The sequence below is a fragment of the Adiantum capillus-veneris genome, chromosome 3 (genome assembly GCF_014529385.1).
Source record: "Adiantum capillus-veneris isolate H3 chromosome 3, ASM1452938v2, whole genome shotgun sequence".
Taxonomy (NCBI): domain Eukaryota; kingdom Viridiplantae; phylum Streptophyta; class Polypodiopsida; order Polypodiales; family Pteridaceae; genus Adiantum; species Adiantum capillus-veneris.
Window position 1 is genome coordinate 92,002,558 of NC_140933.1, and position 23,254 is coordinate 92,025,811.

Genomic DNA, 23,254 nt, shown 5'->3' on the forward strand with positions numbered 1-23,254 from the left:
CCCCGCTTCGCATGACTCATCAACTCCTGAATAGAAGCTGACTTCTGTTCCACGCAGTGATCTCGGATCTCTGTAGGTAGACCCAAGGTGAACCGCTCAATCTGTTCTCTAAACGAGATCTTCTTGAATGAAGAGGTGGGTAGAAAAGTGCTCCAGAATCTCTCACAGTAAGCATTTATTGTATCTTTCTTGGTCATCCGAAGATGGTTCCAAGCAGCTCGTATATCGCGTTCATACTCTTGCGTCAACCAAGAAGAAATAAAAAGCTTCTTAAATTTCATCTTTAACTGGCGCAGTCTTGTTTAAAAGAAGCGTGGACCACCAAGTGCGAGCATTCCCCTTAAAAATAAGAGGCAACTCTCCGAATCTTGGAGTGATCTGAGTAGCGTCCTCGCGCGAAAGCGATGTCAAACTGCTGTATAAAAGACAAAGCCTTCAAAGCATTTGAGTATCCTAAAAAAGTATCAAATTTGATCGAGTGTCCACCTTCCTTAAACTCTCGGACTTTCTTGGTTTCATCTTCCAGAAAGTCATACTGGTTGGCTTTATAAAAATTCTTCTTTTTTGCATAAAAGTTTCCGTCATTGGAGTCTGAATTGTCTGTAGACGAGTCCTCAGAAGAACTATCAGTCACTGGGCGAGATTTAGACTTCTTTGCCTTTTTCTTGCCCTTTCCGAAGCGTTGTTTCTTGCTTCGTTGCCTTTTCTATCTTCTTCGCTCGAATTTGAAGAGCTAGAAGAAATGTCAGAAGAAGAAGAAGAACTGGGTACTCCTTCAAAGTGAACACGCTTCTTCTGTTTCTTTGCTTTGTCAAATGTCGACTGACGACCCAAATAACCCGGGAAGTCAGTGCCTTTCTTTTGCTTTTTTCCGTGCTTTTTGGCTTTCTTTTGCGCGTCAAAAAGCTGAGCAATCCGTGCATCAACCACCTCTTCTAATTCCTACTCTGAATATTTCTTGTGAGCAGAAGGTTTCTTGAGAGCGGGTTTCGGGGGTGGTGTTGTGGTTTTCTACCACTGCTCGTGCACTTCCTGAAAAGAAGTCTCGCTCATATATTTTGCAAATTTTGGTCCTTCACAAAATTGAGCATCATCTTTGTTGCATCGCTGATCAATTGACGACGTTCCATCTCTCGTCGCTCCGCCTAAGTAGGCCGAGGCGGGCCATACTCTCTATCGAAATCTTCGTTGCGATCCCTGCCCGCATCTCTGGATGCAGAGGGAGTAGACTGATCCTTGCGTGAAGCCATAGGTGCCGCGGAAAAAAAATTGGGGATCGGATTTCCCGTAGAAGAGAAATCGGCCGTGCTCTGATACCACTGTAACATACTTGGACACTCAAGTCAAGAATCAATCACAACAGCACCAAATAACCACTTCAAAAACACAGTTCACAGTTCACAATAGATTTGCACTGGCCCGGCGGAGTTCCGTGCCTAGAGATATTGGCCCCAAAGACTGGCGCCCCTTTCGGTATTTCTTTATGTATTAATCAGTTCAAAGTACAAGAGAGTGGTTAGGGTTTCACTCTTAGACTCTACGTCCAGATGCTCTGCAAAGTGAGCCCTAAACCACTTATTTAAAAATTTACAAGGGTTGCCAAAGCAGAGCCCCAAAAGCTTCAAATCAAAAGCTAAATTCTCTCTCTCTCTCACACAAGAGAGCTTTAATAAATTAAAGCAATGGGATCTTCTCTCTCTCTCTCTCTCTCTCTCTCTCTCTCTCTCTCTCTGTGTATTTACGAAGAGATAAACCAATGCCCACAAAAAGCTGCCTGGCGTGAATTCCGCTGCCCAAAAAAGCACCTTTGCTTTCCGTAAATCACGCCGAAAATTCCGGAAATCTGTAATGCTTCGCTGTGGCATTTTCAGCCGCCAGTTTTAGGGTTTCAACCACTTTAGGGTTTCAGCCAACAGTTAGGGTTAGGGTTTCCAAGAATTAAGGTTTCTGCAAATTAGGGTTTTTGGCAGAAATTAGGGTTTTTGCTTGCGGTGGCCACGTCATCACTTTGTGATAGCAAGTCTGGCAAGGCCAACACTGGTCCGGTAGCCAATTTCTCTTTGAGAGTCTGAAAAGCGGTAATCTTTGTCGGTTCCCACATGAAAGGGACTCCTTTCGGAGTCAGTAAATGCAAAGGAGAAGCTATCTCTGCAAATTTTCGAATGAACGGCCAATAATAAGAGCACAAGCCCATAAAACTTTGAACTTTATGAACATTTTTTAAGTCAGGCCAGTGAGGAATGGTGTCTACTTTTGCTGGGTCCATCATTACACCGTCCGCTGAGACAACGTGTCCCAAAAAGTGTATCTCTTGCAAGAAAAAATCGCTCTTTTTTGGATTGAGAACCAATCTATGTGTTCGTAGTGCTTGGAAAACCTGTAGCAGATGTTGTCGATGTTTTGCCTCATATTCTTGGAGAAAACTATGATGTCGTCAAAGAAAGTGCCCACAAAAGATCGATACTCTCTAAAAATCCTATCCATCATTCGGTTGAATGTTGTTGGAGCATTTGTAAGTCCAAAAGGCATAAGCAAATATTCATACAAACCAAAGGTTGTCCGGAAAGCTGTCTTGTAGACATCCTTGGGAGCAATTCGAATCTGATGATATCGACTCTTCATATCAATTCTGTTAAAACAAGAGAATCCCTGTAGTCTGTCGAGTATATCATCGATCTTTGTAATAGGAAATCTGTTCTTGATGGTGATTTTATTGAGAGCTCTATAGTCAATGCACTTCCTCCAAGATCTGTCTTTCTTTAATACTAGCAACACCGGAGAACAGAAAGGTGAAGTGCTAGGTTGTTTAAGACCCTTCTCGAGAAGTTATTTTACGTGGTTCATTATTTCTTCATTTTGGGCTCGACTAACTTGATAAGGTGGCCGGTTTGGTGGTGTACTACCGGGAATCAAATCAATCGTATGATCCTCAAGACGAGGAGGTAACTCGCCTGGCAGGCCTTCAAAGAAACAATCAGCCTGTGTGTGCATAAATTCTTGTTGTTCCTTTTCCAATTCAGACATATTTGGTCGTTGTTGATCATTCAGCTCTTTCAAGAAGATCGAGTAAACAAAAAGACTGGATTTCATTAATTTGGAAATGGCCGAAGCCGATACAAGTGGGACGGACTCGTCCTCCAATTTTACATCAAGTACAATTTCTATGCCCTTCTCATTCTTCAAAGTCGCTTTCCTGGCCCGATAATCGACCACTGTACTGTTCTTGTGGAACCAAGGGATTCCTAGGAGGATATCACACCCTTCCAAAGGCATGATGTAAAAGTCCTCATGCCCCAAATACCTCTGACAATGCAAACGAAGTTTGTTAATGACAGGTGTAATTGCAACATCCCGTCTGGGTGTTGCTAGAACAACTTCTGCCTATGGTCCCATTCTGTCAGGCGTGATTCCAAGTCGAGCTGCCAATTCGGGTGAAATGAAGTTAGCCTTGACTCCTCCCTCAAAGAAGATGAGGGCTTCTTGATCTCGTACTTTGTCCCATGTGCGACAAAGTTCTGTGCTTTCATCGATCTAATATGGGTCGATCCCCACATAATTTGGTACGAGTCCTGCTTTCATCTTTCCTTTTGTACCACGTTCTTCAGCTGCTCTGGAACTCTGTGGCATATCTTCTGATGGTCCTCTATGTGTCTTTTTGGGGCATCGTGCGGCGATATGCCCTTGTTTGCCATAGTCAAAACACTTGCCTTCTTTGAGATACTCGGATTTCTGGTCCTCCGTCAAACGGGGACAAGTATCTTTCTTTTTTTGGATTTTTGTAGTACAGTAATCTTGAATCTCCTTAGGGAGTCCACAGCAAAACCGCTCGATTTGCTACTTAAAACTGATCGTTATGAAGGAAGAGGCAGGTAGAAAAGCATCCCAAAACCTTTCGCAGAATGAATCCAAAGTGTCTCCCTTGGTCATCCGAAGATGATTCTAGGCTGTAATCACATTGCGCTCGTACTCTTGAGTGAGCCAAGAGGAAATGTGTAACAAACTTGGACACCCCAAGTCAAGATTCTGTGGCAACACAGCAGAGATTCACTTCAAAACACTTAACAAATTTTAGAGTCGACACGGCTCGGCGTAGTTCCGTGCCAAGAGAGATTGACCCCAAAGACTGGCACCCCTTTTGGCATTTCTTTTTATATTAATCTTTGAGCAAAGTACAACGGCTCGTTGGTACTCGCTCTCAGACTCTGCGTCTAGATGCTTTGAGAAGTGAGCCCCTTGGGTCATTTATAAAGGTTACAAAGGGATGCCAAAAGCAAAGCCCTCAAAAGCAGTAAATCAAAAGCAATGAGTGCCCAAAAGCATCTTTAGTAAAATCTGCCAGTAAAAGCAGTCAGCGCTCTTTTCGAAAATCCGTACAGCCAGCCAACATAAAACGTGGAGAATCCGTACAGTGCCACGTCAGCCAGTCAGCGTGTTTTTCGGTAGTCCGTATAGGCAGCGTAATTTGCGGCCGTCCGTATAGCAGCCACGTCAGCATGCTCTTTGCTTAATTTTTAATGGCACCTAGCCCCCTCGGCGTTGGACATGCCACATCATCAGTTTGTGACATACCCCCCTTTTGAAAGAATTGTAATCGGCTGCAAAACAGACAGAGGCCATAAACTGTCTTAGTAGACACTGACTGTTAGTACCGACGCACTAGACACGACACATCTAGCACTTGTACAACAACGATAGTCACAACATGACATCACATGACAAATCAGAGAAAAATTCATTTCAAATCTCAGACCATGACTGCCAACAACGTATTTAGTAATCGCATCTAGATCCATTCCAGACCTCATTGATGTCCGATTAACTAATCCTTATTGCGATCATGTCTAGAGAGATTTATGAGACCGAAATGCTGTAGTCATTTCGTCTTTCAGTTCCTGCACTCAAACAAGTTAGATGAGAGAGGCAAATCAATCATATTCATTTTCGGGAATTCCGTTTCATAAAGTCATACAACAGAATACTTGTCAGCCCATTAGTATCCTTGAAACCCAAAGGGGACATTAGTGACCTTATTCAAATCGAGGTAATCTGTTGAAAAAGGAGCAGAGTGACTCCCCTCTTGTGCAAACCCGCTACACCATATTCACCCTTGCTGAGTTCGGGGTTCTATTGGAGTAGACTATGCTAAACCGGATGCTTCAAGGTAAAGTTCCAAAATCTGAGGAGTGTCTGCTAGGTCCTCCTCCTCTATCCACTTTGCATCCAATGCCGGATAGCTCTTGAATTTAACCAAGAACACTTTTACCTTTCATCTTTCTTTCCTTGTGTGCCAAAATCTGTTCAGGAACGAGTATCTCCTCCCTTTCTTCCACTTTGGGTTGCTAATCAGGCTCACCATCAACTGGCACATCGCCTTTAAAAGATTTCAAGAGACTCACATGGAATGCATTGTGAATCTTCGAAGTATCGGGCAGTCTAAGTCTAAAGGAGACATCATTTTTAATCTAGAAAGGGCCATAATACCTCATACTAAGCTTTGGGAAAAGCCGCTCCTTTTCCTTTCGTTTCCTTAGGTGTGCCTTCTCAAAACGTAAGAGCACCCAATCATCTTCTTTTAATTTCAAATCTCGACAATGTCGATCTGGTGCCTTCTTATGTCGTTCTTGAGATTTCTCTTAAGCCTCTCGACCTTGGCAAAAGGAGTGTCCAAGTCCCTCGTGTACGAGACGGCTTCAAAAATCTTGTCTTTAGTGCCGAGGAAGGGCCCATGGAACCTTCCGAGAGCACCTTCAATTATCTTAAATGGCGCCTTCCCCGTCGAAGAGTGAACCGTGTTATTGTAGGCAAATTCCACCAAAGGCAAAAAATTTCCCATTGAGTCTTTTGATTAGAGATGTAAGACTTCAATAGACCCATAAGAATTGAATTTGCAATGCCAGATTGCCCATCTGTCAGTGGGTGGAATGATGACGAGAACCGCAACCGTGTGCCAATGTTCTCCCAAATAGCCCTCCAAAACAAACTCGTGAATCGGGGATCTCTTTCGAAGACTATTGTCTCAGGCATGCCATGTAATCGAAATATTTATGCAATGAACAGCCTCGCTAAATGGTCCGGCTTGACTGTTTTCTTCACTAGAATGAAGTGAGCTTGCTTGCTAAATCTGTCAATGACAGTCCAAATGCCATCATGCCCACTCTGTGTCTTCGAGAGATCAAAGATGAATCCATTGCAATACTTTCCCAAGGGCGGGTGGGAATGGGTAAAGGCTGTAGTAATCCCCGTGCCTTATGCCTGCCAAACTTGACTTTGTGGCATACTAAACAACTGCGAACAAAGTCGTCCACATCTTTCTTGAGTCTCGGACAAAAGAAATAACGCTCCACATCTTTCAAGGTGGTGTCGATGCCGCGGTGATCCGTACAAGGTGGACAATGGCGCTCAATCAAAACCTTTTTCCTCAAGGGTTGTGTAACACACAACATTGTTTTCTTCATCAAGTAGCCATCGCGTATGGAATACCCTGACCCTATCTCCCCATTCTGTATCCGAGTAAACACATCGAAAAAATCCGAATCGGTGGCGTACTGATCAACCATATCCTTGAAGCTTCTATGATGAATTGCGGAAATAGCCAAGACTAGGGGCCATAGTTACAAGGAATGGCCATTTTCAGGTCCCCGTTCCCATCTTAATTTCTCGTTCCAGATCCCCGTTCCGTGCTTCAAATGTGAGTATCCGAAACAGGAAATGGCATTTCATGCATGTTGCTGTTTCCCGTTCCGGGTAACTATGCTAGGGGCTTCCGAGACAATATATCTGCCACTAAGTTTTTCTGTCTCTGAACATGGACAATCTAAAAGTGAAACTGTGACAAGATGTTAGCCCACCGCATCTGCTTTTCCGAAAGCTGCGTCTGTGGCAAGAAGTAGCGCAAACTCTGATGATCAGTAAAGCTATGAAATCGGCTCCGAGTAGGTAATGTCGCCACTGAGTAAGAGCATGGATCTGTGCTGTGAATTTTGGCCTTGAAAACAATCTACTTTCATAAGCAATCACATGGCCTTCTTGCATTAAGATCACTCCGAGACTAGGACCACAAGCATCACAATAAACCTCAAATGGCTTTTGCAAATCTGGCAAAGCCGACATTGGTCCAGTAGTCAGTTTTTCCTTAAGTGTCTGAAAGGCAGTCACCTCTGTCGGTCCCCACGAGAAAGGGACTCCTTTTTGAGTCAAAAAGTGCAAAGTGGAAGCTATCTCTGCAAACTTCCGAAGGAACCGCCGGTAGTAAGAGCACAAGCCCAAGAAGCTTCTAACTTCATGAACATTCTTCAATTCCAGCCAATCGCGGATAGGCTCAATCTTGGCCGGGTCCATCTGTACTCCTGCTGCTGAGACGATGTATCCTAGAAAGTGTATCTCTGGCAAGAAAAACTCGCTCTTATTGATAACTAATCTGTGAGAGCATCAGCGTTTTGCATTTTCAGCACTTATACTCTGTACCGCAGCCCCCAAACTTCGCAGATCTCACCGTTTCGCCGCAGATCCTCGCCGCACGGTCAAATCAGCCAGCGTTTGCAGATTCAGCTCGCTATTCGCACCATTGCAGGCTGCAGCATCTGCGTTTTCAGCGCATCGTCGTCGCGTCGTCGTCATCGCCGTCGTCACCGACATAGAGTCAAAATTCAGCAGATACAAGATTTGCAGATTTCAGCCCTTAAGCATTTTCAGTTTTCAGCCCGTCTCGTCGTCGTCATCATCGTCATCGACATCATCGGCAAGTCCATTGCATTATGACCATTGTACCATATTGTGCAATCAATAGCATAGACCTCTCTCGCCATAGAGAGTGGGACCCTTGGAGGAGGGTTTGACAACATTCTGGTGTCGTATTCTTCTCTCTGAGTCTTAGCACCTTCATTCACAGCGTCTTTCACTTTGTTTGCTATCATTGCACTCTCTCACTAAAGGAACGGAAGGCTCTCCCTTCCGTAAGTAAAAGGAACCCTTGAGCACAATTCGGAGCACTCATCTTGAGCAAAGTTCAACATTCACTTCCGCTGTACCTTACATTGGTATCAGAGCTTTGACAGTGTTTTGTATCACTCAAGGAAAGAACCACAAAAATTATTTTTTGCTTGTTGTGGTCGCACGTAACCCAAGTCCACTTGGGCATGTCGATTCCTAATCGTGTTTTTGAAGAGTGACAGGAAACCCAAGAAAGAAGGGCTGTCCGGCCTCCCCTTGTTCCTCTTTTCACTCATTGAGAGCGGACCGTGCACTTAGCGGCCGGCCAATCAATGTGAGGTGGGAAAAAGCAACCTTGGTGTGAGCGCAAGGCCGCCAAGGGGTGCACCCGCGGGGAAGAGTAGAGCTCGCGTAATAGAAGATCCTTCTCTAACACAGATTGCAAGCTAAAGAAAGAACTTGAAGACCCTCAAGAACCCAAGAACCACAAGAACCCAAGTTCCTTGTGAACTTAAGAACCCAAGATCTCAGTGTATGGTCATCACCCGAAGCAGAATGGATACTTTGCATGAAGGTGATGAGCATGGAGATGGCGAAAAAGAGTTTTTCCCACTATGAGGTTTTTCCGACCCTCCCCCTTCCCCATCTACGCCACTGTTTGCACCAAATCCTATGGAGGCTTTGGTCAAGTCGATGATGGACATGATGCTACAACAAGAGGCGCAACGTGCCACCTTTGATCGCGAGCGCGAGCAAGCGCGCATAGCGGCCGAAGAAAGACAAGCGGCCTTGGAATTAGAACGTGAGGCACAGAGAGACTGACTCATGCAAGAGTTGGTCCTACAGATACTCACCGCGAAGTCCGAGCCACTCAAAGAATCATCCGGTAGCACAAGTCGAGAAGCGGATTCCAACAACCCCGTCATGGAGAAGTTGACATTCTATAAGTATGACGGTAAGATGAATGCTAATGTTATTCATTCTTGGTTGCATCAATTTAATGCTTATTTTGTGACAACTAAGAAGACAGGGAATAGTAAAGTTTTGACGGTAGCCATGTATCTTTCTAGGGATGCCATTAATTGGTATCAAGCTTGGCAAGAGGAGCAATTGGCCGCGCACCTAGAAGAAGCCGAGGTAGGCGAGCCTCTTTCTTTCAATTGGATCGACTTCCAAGACAAGCTCAAGGCACGGTTCTTGCCACTTCAGTACCTAGTGCGGTTAAAGGAAGATTGGCGTAATCTTAAGCTAAATTGTACTCCAGTCATGTCTTTTTCTAACCGTGTTTTGCAGCTTGGCACCCAATTACGCAAATCGGATGCGAAGCGCAAAGAGGTTTTCATTTTCAGGTTGGACAATTATATCAGGTTTGATGTCGAAGTCTTCGATCCCGTAGATCTCAACAAGGTGGTAGCGATTGCTCTCGCGCAGGAGATGAAGCACAATGAGGGAAAGCCGAAGGAGAACAAGACTTCTCAAAGTACCTCTCAGACTCCTCAGAACCCGCAGAACGGTAAGAATGGTAACTCTTCTAATCAATCTTCATCTAGTCTCTCAGAAAAGAACTCACACAATGAATCTAAGGGTAAAGCTAACACAATTGCTAAACCTAAGCTCACTCCAAATGAAAAAGAAGCACAAGGAATTTTAGGAGGATACATCACGTCAGAAGAACAAGTCGTTTATTCTAAGGAAGGTCGATGTTATCATTGTCACATCAAGGGTCATATAAAGAAAACATGTCCGAAGATTGAATCTAATGAATCTAAAGAACCCAGAGAACCCACATCCTCTATTAATGCCATAAACGAGAACACTCGTGTGTCCCAAGTTTCTCATGATCCTCCCATTGATGAGTCTCTCATTAAGTGTTATGGTCATGTGAAGGGTTAGCGTTTTGTCATATTGTTTGATCCAGGCAGTATGTATGATGTGATTGGTGCCTCTCTTGTAGAAAGAGCCCGCTTGGAGGTTAGTAAGACCTCTTTTCGAGGTGACGGGCTTCGCTCCCGATGTGGACTCTCTCATTATACGAGAGTGCCTTGATGTGTTGTTAACTGTTCAACAAGCGTCTTTTCGTAGAAAATTTGTAGTGTCTCCTCTCTCAGGCTGTGATATGCTTTTAGGCATTCGATGGTTTCGTGAGCATAACCCTCTCAATGATTGGGCAGCCAATACTTTCACTTTCAATGCCAAAAGTGACTCTCCATTGTCATTCATGGGGAGGAAGTTGCTTATTCTTCACCTCTCATTTCTAATGTGCAGGCGAAACTTGAAAAGAAAAAGGAGAAGGAGACTCTCTCAGTCTTTTCTTCTCCAAAGCACGACACGTATGATTTGCAGGATAAAGATGCGATTGTTCACAAGGATGATGGTTAGTTGATATTGTTTTTAGTGAAGCTAACCTCATTACAGATTCGATCAATCACGAAGAACCGATCTTGGCTCTCTAGTCAAGATCTAAGGAACCCCCACAGGAAGTATTGTGTATGTGCATGATTAGTCAGTACGCATTGTTTGAGTGTTTCATTCATGATGGTTTCTTGTATTTTAGTCACCGTCTTTATGTGTTCCCTTTTCATAGGCATGCTATATTGTACGATAAACACGATTCACTCATGAATGAGCACGGATGTATGCGGAGTACTCATGAAAAGATGAAATGTCTGCATTCAAGGAATCCGCATTCCATGTCTCTTCCTTGGCATGACACAATATCCGAAAGAGCACAAGAAGGTTTGAGCATCAATCATCGGCATTTCTATTGTGATTTGTCACAGTTGATAGATTTAGATCAAAAAGTCAAAATTCGACCCCATTTTTTGCATGTGTTTGGTAAACGGCTTGGTACTCTGTCGCTTTGTTCATCTACATTACATGCACAGTCTTTTAGGAAGACTAGTATTTTTCCAGTCACTCTACATGGAATGGGTATGTTCATGTTTTTGTGTTGGAAGTGGTTTCAGGAATTTTTCTCCTTGGAGATTTTTGAAGAAGGTGGACCTACGTCTATAGCCGAAGTTGGAGCATTGAAGCAACCATAGATCACTTTGTGTCGCTTTCGGCCTGGCCCAAAGAAGCAAGCGTTGCAGACCTTTATGAAGTTCAAGTATCACACGACCCACACATCAGAGTGGGCCGGCGAAGAGTCCTTCCCAGGATTCATCTAGACGCTGTTGGCGATCTCCCTCGACGCCATGCAATTATGACAAGGGTTCAGTTAGCTTAGGAAGTGTTCTGGCACCTTTGTGAGTCTGTTCGTAGACCGTGCATGTCTAGACACTTAGAGTAGTTGCGTTTCCTGTGGTTGCAGACATCATGATCATCAAATTACAGTCAGTACCCATCAGGAGCATTTTACAGTACATAGAACCCATTTTTCCTATTTTAGCCATTTTTCACTTATTATTAAGTGACTTTGTTGGGAAATTGGGTAGGGCAATTTGGCTAAGTTAATATATAAGAAAGCTAGCGCTAGCACTTTCTGGCAGAAGAGGCAGCAGGAGTCCACAACTCACAGGCACCTTCTCAGCAAGACCGGCAGGAGGCCTAGCGTTTCCAGCCAACAGCAGAGCAAGACCAACGATTTGGCATCAGATTGAGCCTAGCGTTTCAACAGATGCAGATCAGTCCTGGCGTTTTGCACACAGCAGATCAGCCATGGCGTTTTTGCAACAACAGACTATGCCTAGCGTTTTTGCAGATTGCAGCCCAAGCTAGCGTTTTGCAGATTCCCGACGACCGATCAGCATAGAGCATCAACGTTTGCATTTTCAGCACTTAGACTCCGTACCGCAGCCCCCAAACCTCGTAGACCTCACCTTTCCGCAGCAGATCCTCGCCGCTCGTTTAGATCAGCTAGCGTTTGCAGATTCAGCCCGCTATCCGCAGATTTCAGCATCTGTGTTTTCAGCGCATCGTCGTCGTCATCGCCGTCATCACCGACATAGAGTCAGAATTCAACAGATACAAGATTTGCAGATTTCAGCCCCTAAGCGTTTTCAATTTTCAGCCCGTCTCGTCGTTGTCGTCATCGTCGGCAAGTCCATTGCATAATGACCATTGTACCAGATTGTGCAATCAATAGCATAGACCTCTCTCGCCATAGTGGGGCCCTTGGAGGAGGGTTTGACAACATTTTGGTGTCGTATTCTTCTCTCTCTATCTCTCAGTCTCAGCACCTTCATTCACAGTGTCTTTTACTTTGTCTGTGATCATTGCACTCTCTCACTAAAGGAACGGAAAGCTCTCCCTTCTGTAAGTAAAAGGAACCCTTGAGCACAGTTTGGAGCACTCATCTTGACCAAAGTTCAACATTCACTTCCGCTGCACCTTACAACTCGCCCTTCAATTTTACATCTAGTACAATTTTTCTGCCTTTCTCGTTTGTCAAAGTCGCTTCCTTGGCTCGATAGTCGACCATGGTGTTGTTCTTGTGGTACCAAGGGACTCCTAGGAGGACGTCACACCCTTCCAAAGGCATGATGTAAAAGTCCTCGTGCCATAAATACCCCTGACAATGCAAACGAAGCTTGCCAATGATAGGCGTAATGGCTACATCCTGTCCGGGAACCACTAGAACTACCTCTGCCAATGGCCCCATCCTGTCGGGCATAATCTTGAGCCGCACCGCTAATTCAGGTGAAATGAAGTTGGCCTTGGCTCCTCCATCGAAAAAGATAAGGGCTTCCTGATCTTTCACTTTGCCTCAAGCTCGGCAAAGTTCTGTACTTCCATCTATCTAGCTTGGGTCGGTTCCCATGTAATCCGGTACCAGTCCTGCTTTCATCTTGCCTTTTCTGCCATGTTCCTCTGATGCTCTAGAACTCTCTGGCGTGTCTTCAGTCTGTCCTTGTTGTGCCTTTTTGGGGCACTTTGCGGAGATGTGCCCTTGTTCCCCGCAACCAAAACACTTCCCCTCTTTGAGATAGTTAGCCCTTTCTCTAAGAGTCAGTCGGGGTCGTGTATCTTTATTTTCTCGGGAATTCTTTTTCTTTCTATTTTCATTGTCTGGTCCTTTGAGTCAAGATTTCATTAGTGGGGTAAGTCAATTTCCCCGAATGTATCGAGAACCCCCGTTTTGCATGAGCCATTAATTCTTGAATGGAGTCCGACTTTTGTTCAAGGCAGTAATCTTGGATCTCTGTAGGGAGTCCGCAGCAAAACCGCTCAATCTGTTCTTTAAAGGTGACCTTCTTAAACGAAGAGGTCGGTAGAAAAGAATCCCAAAACTTCTCGCAATTTGCGTCCAAAGAATCTCCCTTGGTCATCTAAAGATGGTTCCAAGCAGTTCTTACATCTCGTTCGTACTCCTGGGTCAACCAAGAAGAAATGAAGAGCCGTTTGAATTTCAACCACTTGATTGGGGCTTCTTTCCTCATAAGAAGAGCGGGCCACCATGTTCGAGCATTTTCTTTTAGAAAAGATGTAGCCCTCCTGATCTTGGAGTGCACTGAGTAATGCCCTCCAGAGAAGGCTATGTCAAACTGCTGGATGAAGGCCAAAGCCCTCGGAGCATCTCAGAATCCAGAAAAGGATTCAAATTTTATTGACTGTCCACTCTCTTTAAATTACTATGTTTTCTTGCTCTTATCTTTGAGGAAGTCGTATTGGTTGCCTTTGTAAAAGTGTTTCTTCTTCGCGTAAAGCATGTGATCGTCGGAGTCCGAATTGTCAGAGGATGACTCCTTCGTAGAGCTATTAGAAACTGGTCGGAATCTGAGTTTCTTTGCCTCTTTCTTGTTCTTTCCGAAGCTTTGCTTTTTGCTTCGATTCTTGCCCTTTCTGTCCTCCTCACTCGAGTCGGAAGAGCTAGAAGAACTGTTAGAAGAGGAAGAACAACTGGGTAGTCCTTCAAAACGCACACGCTTTTTTTGCTTTCTTGTAGATGGAAACGAAGATTGACGGCCCAAGTAACGAGGGTAGTCAGTCCCCTTCTTGTGCTTCTTCAATTGCTTTTTCGATTGATTCTTCGTGTCCAAAAGTTGACTGATATGGGTCTGAACCACCTCTTGAAGTTCTTTTGTAAACATTCTCGGAGTAGGAGGTTTCTTGATTGCCGGTTTGATTGGTGGTTCGGTGGCTTTCTACCACTGAGTATGCACTTTAGCCATGGACTGCTGAGCCAAAATTTTTGCAAACTGGGGATCTTTAGCAAACTGAAGCATCTGCTTTGTGCACTCGTCAACCTGTTGTCGACGTTGCATCTGCAAAAGTTCATACTGTGTAGGCCGAGGTGGCCCGTACTCATCTTTTGTTAAGTCGTTTGAATTTTCTGCGTTGTCTCCTTCTGCCTCAGCGGTTGCAGAATAGGTTGATTGGTTTTTTTCGGAATCCATAAGTGTCGCGAGAAAAGGGATCGGATTTCCCCGTAGAAGAGAAATTGCCCGTGCTCTTAGACCACTGTAACAAATTTGGATACCCGAAGTCAAGATTCTGTCGCAACACAACAGAGATTCACTTCAAAACACTTCACAAATTTTAGAGTCGACACGGCCCGGCGTAGTTCCGTGCCAAGAGAGATTGGCCCCGAAGACTGGCGCCCCTTTTGGTATTTCTTTTTATATTAATCTTTGAGCAAAGTACAACCGCCCACGGGTGCTCGCTCTCAGACTCTGCGTCTAGATGCTCTGAGAAGTGAGCCTCTTGGGTCACTTATAAAGGTTACAAAAGGATGCCAAAAGCGGAGCCCCCAAAAGCAGTAAATCAAAAGCAATGAGCTCCCAAAAGTATCTTGGGTAAAATCTAGCAATAAAAGCAATCAACGTTGTTTTCGGAACTCCGTACAGTGCCACGTCAACAGTCAGCGCGTTTTTCGGCAGTCCGTACAGTTAGTGTAATTTGCGGCCGTCCGTACAACAGCCACGTTAGCATGCTCTTCGCTTAAATTTTAATGGCACCTAGGCGCCTTGACAAAGGTTCATAAGTTAGACATGCCACGTCATCAGTTTGTGACAAAATGAAAAGTCGCTTGAATTTAAGCCACGTGGTTGTTGCTTCTTTTTGTAAGAGAAGCGCGGACCACCATGTCCCTGCATTTTCTTTCAAATTAGATGCCGCCCTTCTAATATTTGAGTGCTCTATGTAGCGCCCTCCAGAAAAAGCTATGTCAAATTATTGAATGAAGGCAAGGGCTCTATAGGCATCTCTAAACCCTGAAAAGGTATCGAATTTGATTGCTTGTCCACCTTTCTTGAATTCTTTGGTCTTTTTATTCTTATCTTCATGAAAGTCATTTCGATTTGCTCTGTAAAAATGCTTCCTCTTTGAATAAAACATCTGGTTCTCGGAGTCCAAACTCATTGAAGAGGACAAATCCTCGTCAAAACTGTCAGAAAATTGTCGGGATCTACAACGAGGTCTGCTTTTCTTGGCCTTCTTCTTGTCATTTCCATATTTGTGATTTTTTCGTCGTTTCTTGCCCTTTCTGTCCTCATCACTCGAATTAGAAGAGGAAGAGCTATCCGAAGTGTCAGAAGAAGATAAGGACGAACTAGACAATCCCTCAAAGCGTACGTGCTTCTTCTCTTTTCTTGCATTTGCAAAAGAAGATTGACGACCCAAATAGCCAGGGTAGTCCCTTGTTGCGTTTCTTCAGTTGCTTCTTCGTCCCCAAAAGTTGGTTGACTCGTCTTTCGACAGTGTCATTGAGTTCATCTTCAGTTAACATCTGTGGGACAGGAGGTTTCTTGAGAGCTAACTTTAATGGGAAGTCGATGGCTGTCTGCCATTGGGAATGCACTTCATCAATCGGGTTTGGCATATTGGGGATCCTTTGAAAACTGGAGCATCTGCTTTGCGCAATCATCAACCTACTGTTGACGCGGCATCTCCATTAGTCGGTACTCTGCAGGCAGAGGTGGCTTGAACTCTTTATCTTCTGTTCCATTTGAATTTTCCGCACTGCCTCTCGTTCCAGAATTATCGGGAGGGTTCGTTTGATTCTTGCGAGAATCATCACTTGAATCCATGTGTGTCGCAGGAAAGGGGATCGGATTTCCCGGTAGAAGAGAAATCGGCTGAGCTCTGATACCACTGGAACAGGCTAGGGCACCCCAAGTCGGGAATCTAGCACGACACACGAGAGAAACACTTAAAAATACTTCACACTTTAATCACAGTTCAATTGAGTCGAGAGTCGACACGGCCCGGCGTAGTTCCGTGCCCAGAGAGATTGGCCCCAAAGATTGGTGCCCTTTTCGGTATTTATTTTTTTATTTATGCTTGAGCAAAGTTACAATGCCCGTGGGTCCCCTCTTCTCTGAAGCTTGTCAGAAAATCCGAGCTAGAGAGTGGCCCTGGGTTCAATTTAAGGCCCTGAGGGCTCTCAAAAGAAGTTACATGAAAATCTTCAAACTCAAAAGCACTTGAGCCAAAAAGTTGCCAGCGCTATTTGCGGAAATTCTGTACAGTCCCATAAAATGCTGAGATACGTACGGTCTGCCACGTCATTAGTGCAAAACGCGGAGCGTCCGTATAGATGCAACGTCATCAGCCTTACTCTCTCTCTCTCTCTCTCTCTCTCTCTCTCTCTCTCGTTTTAAGTGTCCTTAGGCCCTATCGGAGAGGACCCTATAAGTTGGAACAACTTATAGGGTTAGGTCTTGTCTGTTGGACATGCCACGTCATAATTTTGTGACAGTACCTATCTTCAGGGCAGGGGATCCTATGGAGCCTGGGAACTACCGCACTATTATGATTGGGCACACATTGGCACAGTTGTACACATCCATCCTTGTGCAGCAGTTGAGTAGATGGGGTGAGAGAGAGGGTGTACGGGCAGTAGGACAGGCGGGTTTCAGGAGAGGTTTCTCTACTCTTCATCATATTGTGACACTGAGAGCCATTATTGAGGAGAGGAGATCACGTGGGAGACGGCTCTATTGTTGCTTTGTGGATTTCCGCGAAGCCTTCGATACAGTGCCCAAAGCTAGATTTTTTTTTTCCCCCCCGAGAAAAAGATCCTTCTATTAGTTAATGAAAACTTCCCAGAGGGCTACAACCACCTCTGCAAGAGAGGGCTACAACAAACATGATGGGGAGACTCTCCAGAGCTAGATTGATGCGCAGACTACAGGAGATGGGGGTATCCAAAGAGTTGATTTGGGGGATCATGGCATACCAGTCAGTAGTGGGGCATGTACACACTCCGGAGGGGATTTCTGATTTGGTTCACTCCACTATTGGGGTGAAACAGGGTTGCCCACTATCTCGTACACTATTTGGCATGTATGTGGATGAGGTTGCTAACTACATTGAGAGGGATGGTGATAGAGGAGCACAATTGGCGGGGACACGGATCCCACTATTGTTATATGCTGATGATATTGTGTTGATTTTTGACTCTCTGAAGGGAATGCAATGCCATGTAGATGCTTTGTACCCATTGCCCACGATAGTGGATTATTTGTTAACCTAGGGAAAACCAAGGTTATGGTGTTTAACACCACACCACAGTGGGTCAGGAGGTCAGCACCCACTTTTACATATGTCGAGGAGACGGTGGAGTATACAGATGCATATACCTATCTTGGGCTAGTCTTTAGTGGGTTGGTGTTTTCATTGAGGAGAGCAACAAAAACTAGATTGACGAGAGCCTATGCAGCCTTGGGAGGACTGGAGAAGATGTGTACGCAGGTTCAATTTTAGGAACCTCGAACGAAGCTGTGGCTTTTTGACACTCTGATGGCTTCAGCTATGCTTTGTGGGATTCAGATTTGGGGACCCTCGGTGGACCACCATGGCAGATGTGGTAGCACTGATGGTTGGAGATGTATGGAGAGGCCTGTAGTCTCTATGATCTCTCCGATGATTCGGGCTAAGGCCTCAGTGCCACATGAGATTATTCGAGCTGAGCTAGCTGCCTTTCTTGTGGTCGAGGCCCTTACTAGACCAGTATCCTTCATGCATAATTTATGGGACCTTCCTAGAGATAGATATGCTCGGCTAGCCCTTGAGTCATCTCGACAGCTAGCGCTACAGGGGGACACAACATGCTGGTATGGGCAGATGACATCATGGTTTCAGTCACATGGCTTCAGCATGGATAGACTGCCTCCGTTCCAGTACTCCTTGGATGCACCCTCCCTATCTCTCACTCGGACAGAGATCACTAGACTCATACGTCAGGATTTGATTCAGCTAGATACTAGGAGCACATGGATACAGCCGACACAAGAGTTGGGCACGAAGATGGCTTTCTATGGAGAGCATCTTCTCCAACTAACAGAAGACAGATATGTGATCAGACCGGCCTCTATGGACACTCATTTATCCTATGGAATATGATGTGCTATTGGTCAGATGCGCACATCATCATCGCATCAGCTAGAGATTGAGACTGGCAGATTTAGGAGAATACCAGAAGAGGCCAGGACATGCCAGTTGTGTCATATAGAGCCAGAGATAGAGTTACATCACATTTGTCATTGTCCGGTATACTATGAGATACGAGGCCGCTTTCATTGTCTATTCAGAGAGGGCTTTGGACCATTGGCTAGAGTCGTGAGATATGAGGATCAGAGATGCCTCGGGTTGTTTTTGCTAGAGCTGCACAGACACAGGGAGAGTCTCTTGAGGAGATCAGGCAATGGGACACATTCACAGAGGCAGATCATTGACTTCTCTAGAGCAAGGACTCGGAGCCAGATGAGCATGCTTCACAACAGACTTCAGAGCCCACTTATACCAGAGGTATATTAGTTGACAGAGCCTAGACGCCCACGTCTATGAGGGCGACCACGACATCGACGGAGGCTCCATTAGAGGATTAGGACTATTCTAGCATGACATGGGAGACACCCAGTACAACTGTTTACAGAGGCGGACATTGACAAAGCTCTTTAGTGACCGATGCAGTACTTTCTCGGACAACGCCCAATGCTGGGCATCCTCGGGCACTGATGATGATGATGATTTTAGTCTTTTCACTTTATTTCACTTTATTTTTATTTTTGTACCGAGACATTCCACCAAGATTGTATCAATTTGGTCTCATAGGTCATTTTGGTCTTTTGAAGATGTTTAATAAAACATTCCAATTCATGTCATCTCTCTCTCTCTCTCTCTCTCTCTCTCTCTCTCTCTCTCTCCCTTCACTTTTTGTTTCAGTTCAGTTATTCAAGTTGTTTGAAGTGATAAAGTGTTCCCAAGTTTTGCAAATTGTGGTTGCTATGTGTCTTCTGTCAGAATATTCGCCGGAAGTGATTATAGTGAGAGAGTTTTTGGGTATTCTCTTGAAGAAAGGTTTTTGTTACGAAAGACTGTTGTGTTTTACGTGTAGTCCAAGATAGAAGGTGTCGACGGAGTGTCACAATCCTCCTTTTGTTGGGCATAGAGGCAACACCTAAGGGTGTTGAGAGATACATCTATTGGCCACAGCTCAAGAAGGATGTGCACGAGTTATAGTACTTGTATGGCGTGTCAGAAAGTGAAGTAGGATAGGCACAAAGTGGCGGGCCTTTACCGATTCCAGACCTTTTAAGGGTGAGGTGCCAAAGCAAATAGAGGCAGAAGAAACTCAGTAGTAGTCGTGGCGGAGTCCAAAGTCTGGCGTCCCTTTTTTTTATATTAACAAGTCATAGAGTGCATCTACCGGGGAGTCATTGTCACAAAATTGATGATGTGGCAGCCCTAACCAGAAGAGGAGAGAGGAAACTATGGCTAACAATGACGTGGTTGTATGGCAGGCCGACAGAACGCGCTGGAATTTTCAGATGCTGACGTGGCAAGACTTACGCAAGTAGCCAAGCTTTTTGGGTGTCCAATTTTGGATGTGAGCCAGCATTTGTTATCTGATCTTTTTGGCCAGTGGCCTTTACATAAGAGCCTTGAGGGCCACTTTTGCAAATCAGCTTGGTAGCAGATTATAAAGTGCACTTCTCCTGCAGTTGTACTTTGTGAAGATAAATAAAAAGAAATATGGAAAGGGGTGTGAGGGTTTGGGGGCCATTGCATCTGGGAGTTGAACTCCGCCACCCCTTGTCTACTGTGTGGAATCTCTCACTCTCAATTTTAGTTGTGTTAAAAATCTGTTCTACTTGTTCTGTTTATTTGGCACGTGGTGCCCTATATGGTTATATTTACGGTGTGCAACCATGCACTGACAGCTAGAGTGCTCCCAAAGCCTTCCTTTTAAAGGCTTCAGGTGATACAAAAAGCTGGTGCTGCCAAAAGCTGGCACTACTAAAAACAGACTTTGCTAAAATTTTCGCTGCAAAAGCATGCCATGTCATCACTATGGATGCCACATCAGCACCCAGAAATCTCGGCAGGATTTGTGGCAGGTTTTGCGCTGACAGCTGCCTCGTTAGCATTTTGGTGGTTTCTCTCTCGTTTTGTTTCTTCTGCAAGCAGATCTTTGCCAGGTCATCACTTTGTGACACGCCTGTGGAATCGGCTGCGTCAGCGACAATGGGCACAGCTGCGGCGTTGACGGCAGAGACCTCGTTGATGGCAGCGGATACCGCAGCTGGCGGCAGCAACGATGGTGAAGTGAATGGTGGAAGCTGTGGAAATTCCTGTACTCTTGCATTATTTGGCTTGAGCACGCTCTCTCTCGGGCCATGTAGGAGAGAAACTGATGGACTGGCTCTCTCTTTCTCTTATGAGCAGAAGACGTGAAAAAACATTGTGTTGAGGGGGCACCATTAGGGTTAGTGTGGGCTGGTGTCGTGCAGGACCCTCTCTCTCTCTCTCTCTCTCTCTCTCTCTCTCTCTCTCTCACAGATGTAGGCAACAGAGGACCAAGGTAACGGGTCATGCTCTGCCTTTCTACTGGGTAGACATTTTTCAGTGCTGTTTTGATTCGCTGTTTAGGAAGAGTTTTATCCCCTTGGGGTACTTGTTTCCATTTGGTGGTGATGTCAAAGAATCCTTCATACTTTAAGCTGCATACACATTTCGTCAATGCACTAATGGCACTGGTTCATTTCATGGCATGTTCAAATTTTACAGCAACAATGACGAAAATTATCAAGGAAATGCTACCACGACATGTACGAGTGGCTAGAGATGCGCAGGACCTCCTTGTTGAATGCTGCGTCGGTATATGGAAAGGCCATAAAATCTTTTTGGGAGTACGGTTTAGGAAAAAACTTTGCTTACCGATTTTTTGGCTGTTATCACAAAGAGAGCTTGAGTTTATTACCTCATTTTACAGAATTTATCAACCTTATTTCGTCGGAGTCAAATGAGATTTGCAGCAGGGAGGACAAACGAACCATAGCCCCAGAACATGTGATGAAGGCGTTAGAGGTGAGTAATTGTTTGAGTGGTTTGAGCTCCAGATGGTTTATATGTATATAGAAGCTTCCTTTCACAGTATGTAGGTGAATTTCAACGTGTTTTCATGCATTGATAACTTGATGCCTTTTGAGAAAATGAACTGTATGAATATACTACAAAAAAAATTTGGAAGCTTTTCTGGTGTTTTATGTTTCCAGTAGCGTAAGTATACAGTATGGAAGATTTAAGCTAATAAGTTTTTCCAAGTGGTGGATCCCTTTCCTTTCGTAATGTCTTTCTACCTTCACCTATAAAAAGGCTCAAATCTGAACTCCCCTTTGGTTGCAAAGTTTTTAAGAAGTATGTATTAAAATTTTGGCTCTTAGAGCTTACCATCATGTAATTTACCGCACATGCATTGTGGGTAGATATTTGTGTGAGGTTTGAGGTTGTTTAAAGTTATGGTCAAGTTTTTGTTATGGTGTGCACATATCTTATTTTCTATCGTGTCAGAGTCTGACTTATTGTTCATCTAACCATTTTGTATTAAACAGGTACTCGGTTTTGGAGATTACCTAGAAGAAGTTCACTTGGCTCTTGAAGAGCACAGGAGAGAGGCTCTGGTACTTTTTTGCTCATGTGTGTTGGAGGGAGTAGATATTGATAGCTGGATTTACGCCCATTATTAGGCACTGTCGACGTAACATTTTGACAATGTATAAAAGATGAAGTTGAAATGCATGAACACACTTCACTTGCGCGTGCACACTAGTCTTTCCATATATGTCTCTGTATATGTATGTACCGACCTATGTGTGTGTATATGTATGTATATATTATCTATATATGTATATGTATATGTATGTATGTATGTATATTTATGTCATACCGACCTGTGTCAGTATCTCTCACTCCACGAAAGCATCTTCGGTGGGATCATCTTTCCATATGACTAGATGTCCCTTAATTACTTTATTTCCAATGTGTTAAATGTTCATATGCAGGATTCGCCCAAGGGTGGTGCTAGATGGGGTAAAGATGGAATGGGAATGACGGAGGAAGAAGCAGTTGCAGAACAGCAAAGGATGTTTGCTGAGGCTCGTGAACGTATGTTAAGTGGAAGCTTATCGACTCCCAAGCAAGAAGGAGATCAAGCTTGAGTTAACCAGTCCTTGGATAGTATAGCCATGCCATTGCGAAGGTCTTGGTTGTTGCTACTGTAGGGATAGGAGGATTCTTCATCATTCAGGGAACTCTTGGTAGGGACAAAATTGTGTAATGTAACACCTGATTCTATAGGTCCAATTAATTGAATCATTTCCCTTGTAGCGATCTTGCTGCCAATAATTGTATACGTGCTCCACAGCCTACAAATGCACTTCATTTATTTGAGTGTGCATCTATGTGCAAAACTTGACACAGTTTGAATGTTTTGCTCAGTAAGGTTCTAATGCCCGATTAAAGCTGTGGATATTGAAGGCAAGGTAGACAACAGATCTTAAAGCTACTACAGAAGCAAGGGAAAATTGAAGTTAGTTCATGTTACTGAATAAGCATTGTGTTATAGAGAGAGAGAGAGAGAGAGAGAGAGAGAGAGAGAGAGAGAAGAGAAGTTTAACGTCGTAGGAAACTATCCCAAGAGACCTTAAAGATCTATCCGACAAGGAGAGTTGAAAAGACCTGTTATTCAAGAGGGAAATGGCATAACCAATCTACCACACTTTGGTGATAGAAAGGTTATACCATTTTCCTCTTCTTATTAGCACACACCCACACACCCCCGAGAAGAGAATTTTAAAGTCGTAGGAAACTATCCCAAGAGACCTTAAAGATCTACCCAACGAGGAGAGTTGAACTCAAGACCTCTTATTCAAGAGGGAAATGGCATAACCAATCTACCACACTTGGGTGATAGAAAGGTTATACAATTTTCCTCTTCTTATTAGCACACACCCACACACCCTTGAGAAGAAGAGAATTTTAGCGTTGGAGGAAAATATCCCAAGAGACCTTAAAGATCTATCCGGCGAGGAGAGATAAACTCAAGACTTGTTATTCAAGAGAGAAATGGCATAACCAATCCACCACACTTGGGTGATAG

At 44.4% G+C, this 23,254-nt stretch overlaps 1 protein-coding gene across 3 annotated transcripts in view; it reads left to right on the top strand.

Annotated features, from left to right (window-relative positions):
- LOC147461303 (protein Dr1 homolog) overlaps window positions 1-22,592 on the top strand; it is a 44,142-nt gene extending 21,550 nt beyond the window's left edge. For 2 of the 3 annotated variants that reach the window (XM_086508880.1, XM_086508881.1), the window contains exons 3-6: window positions 20,884-20,973; window positions 21,089-21,183; window positions 21,708-21,776; window positions 22,158-22,592. In XM_086508880.1, coding sequence (XP_086365006.1) covers window positions 20,884-20,973; window positions 21,089-21,183; window positions 21,708-21,776; window positions 22,158-22,313 — 410 coding nt within the window. In that variant the 3' untranslated portion in view covers window positions 22,314-22,592. Of the gene's footprint in view, window positions 1-19,616; window positions 19,703-20,883; window positions 20,974-21,088; window positions 21,184-21,707; window positions 21,777-22,157 lie in introns of all 3 variants that reach the window. The other variant, XM_086508882.1, reaches the window with a different exon arrangement.
- Window positions 22,593-23,254: the final 662 nt, after the last annotated feature.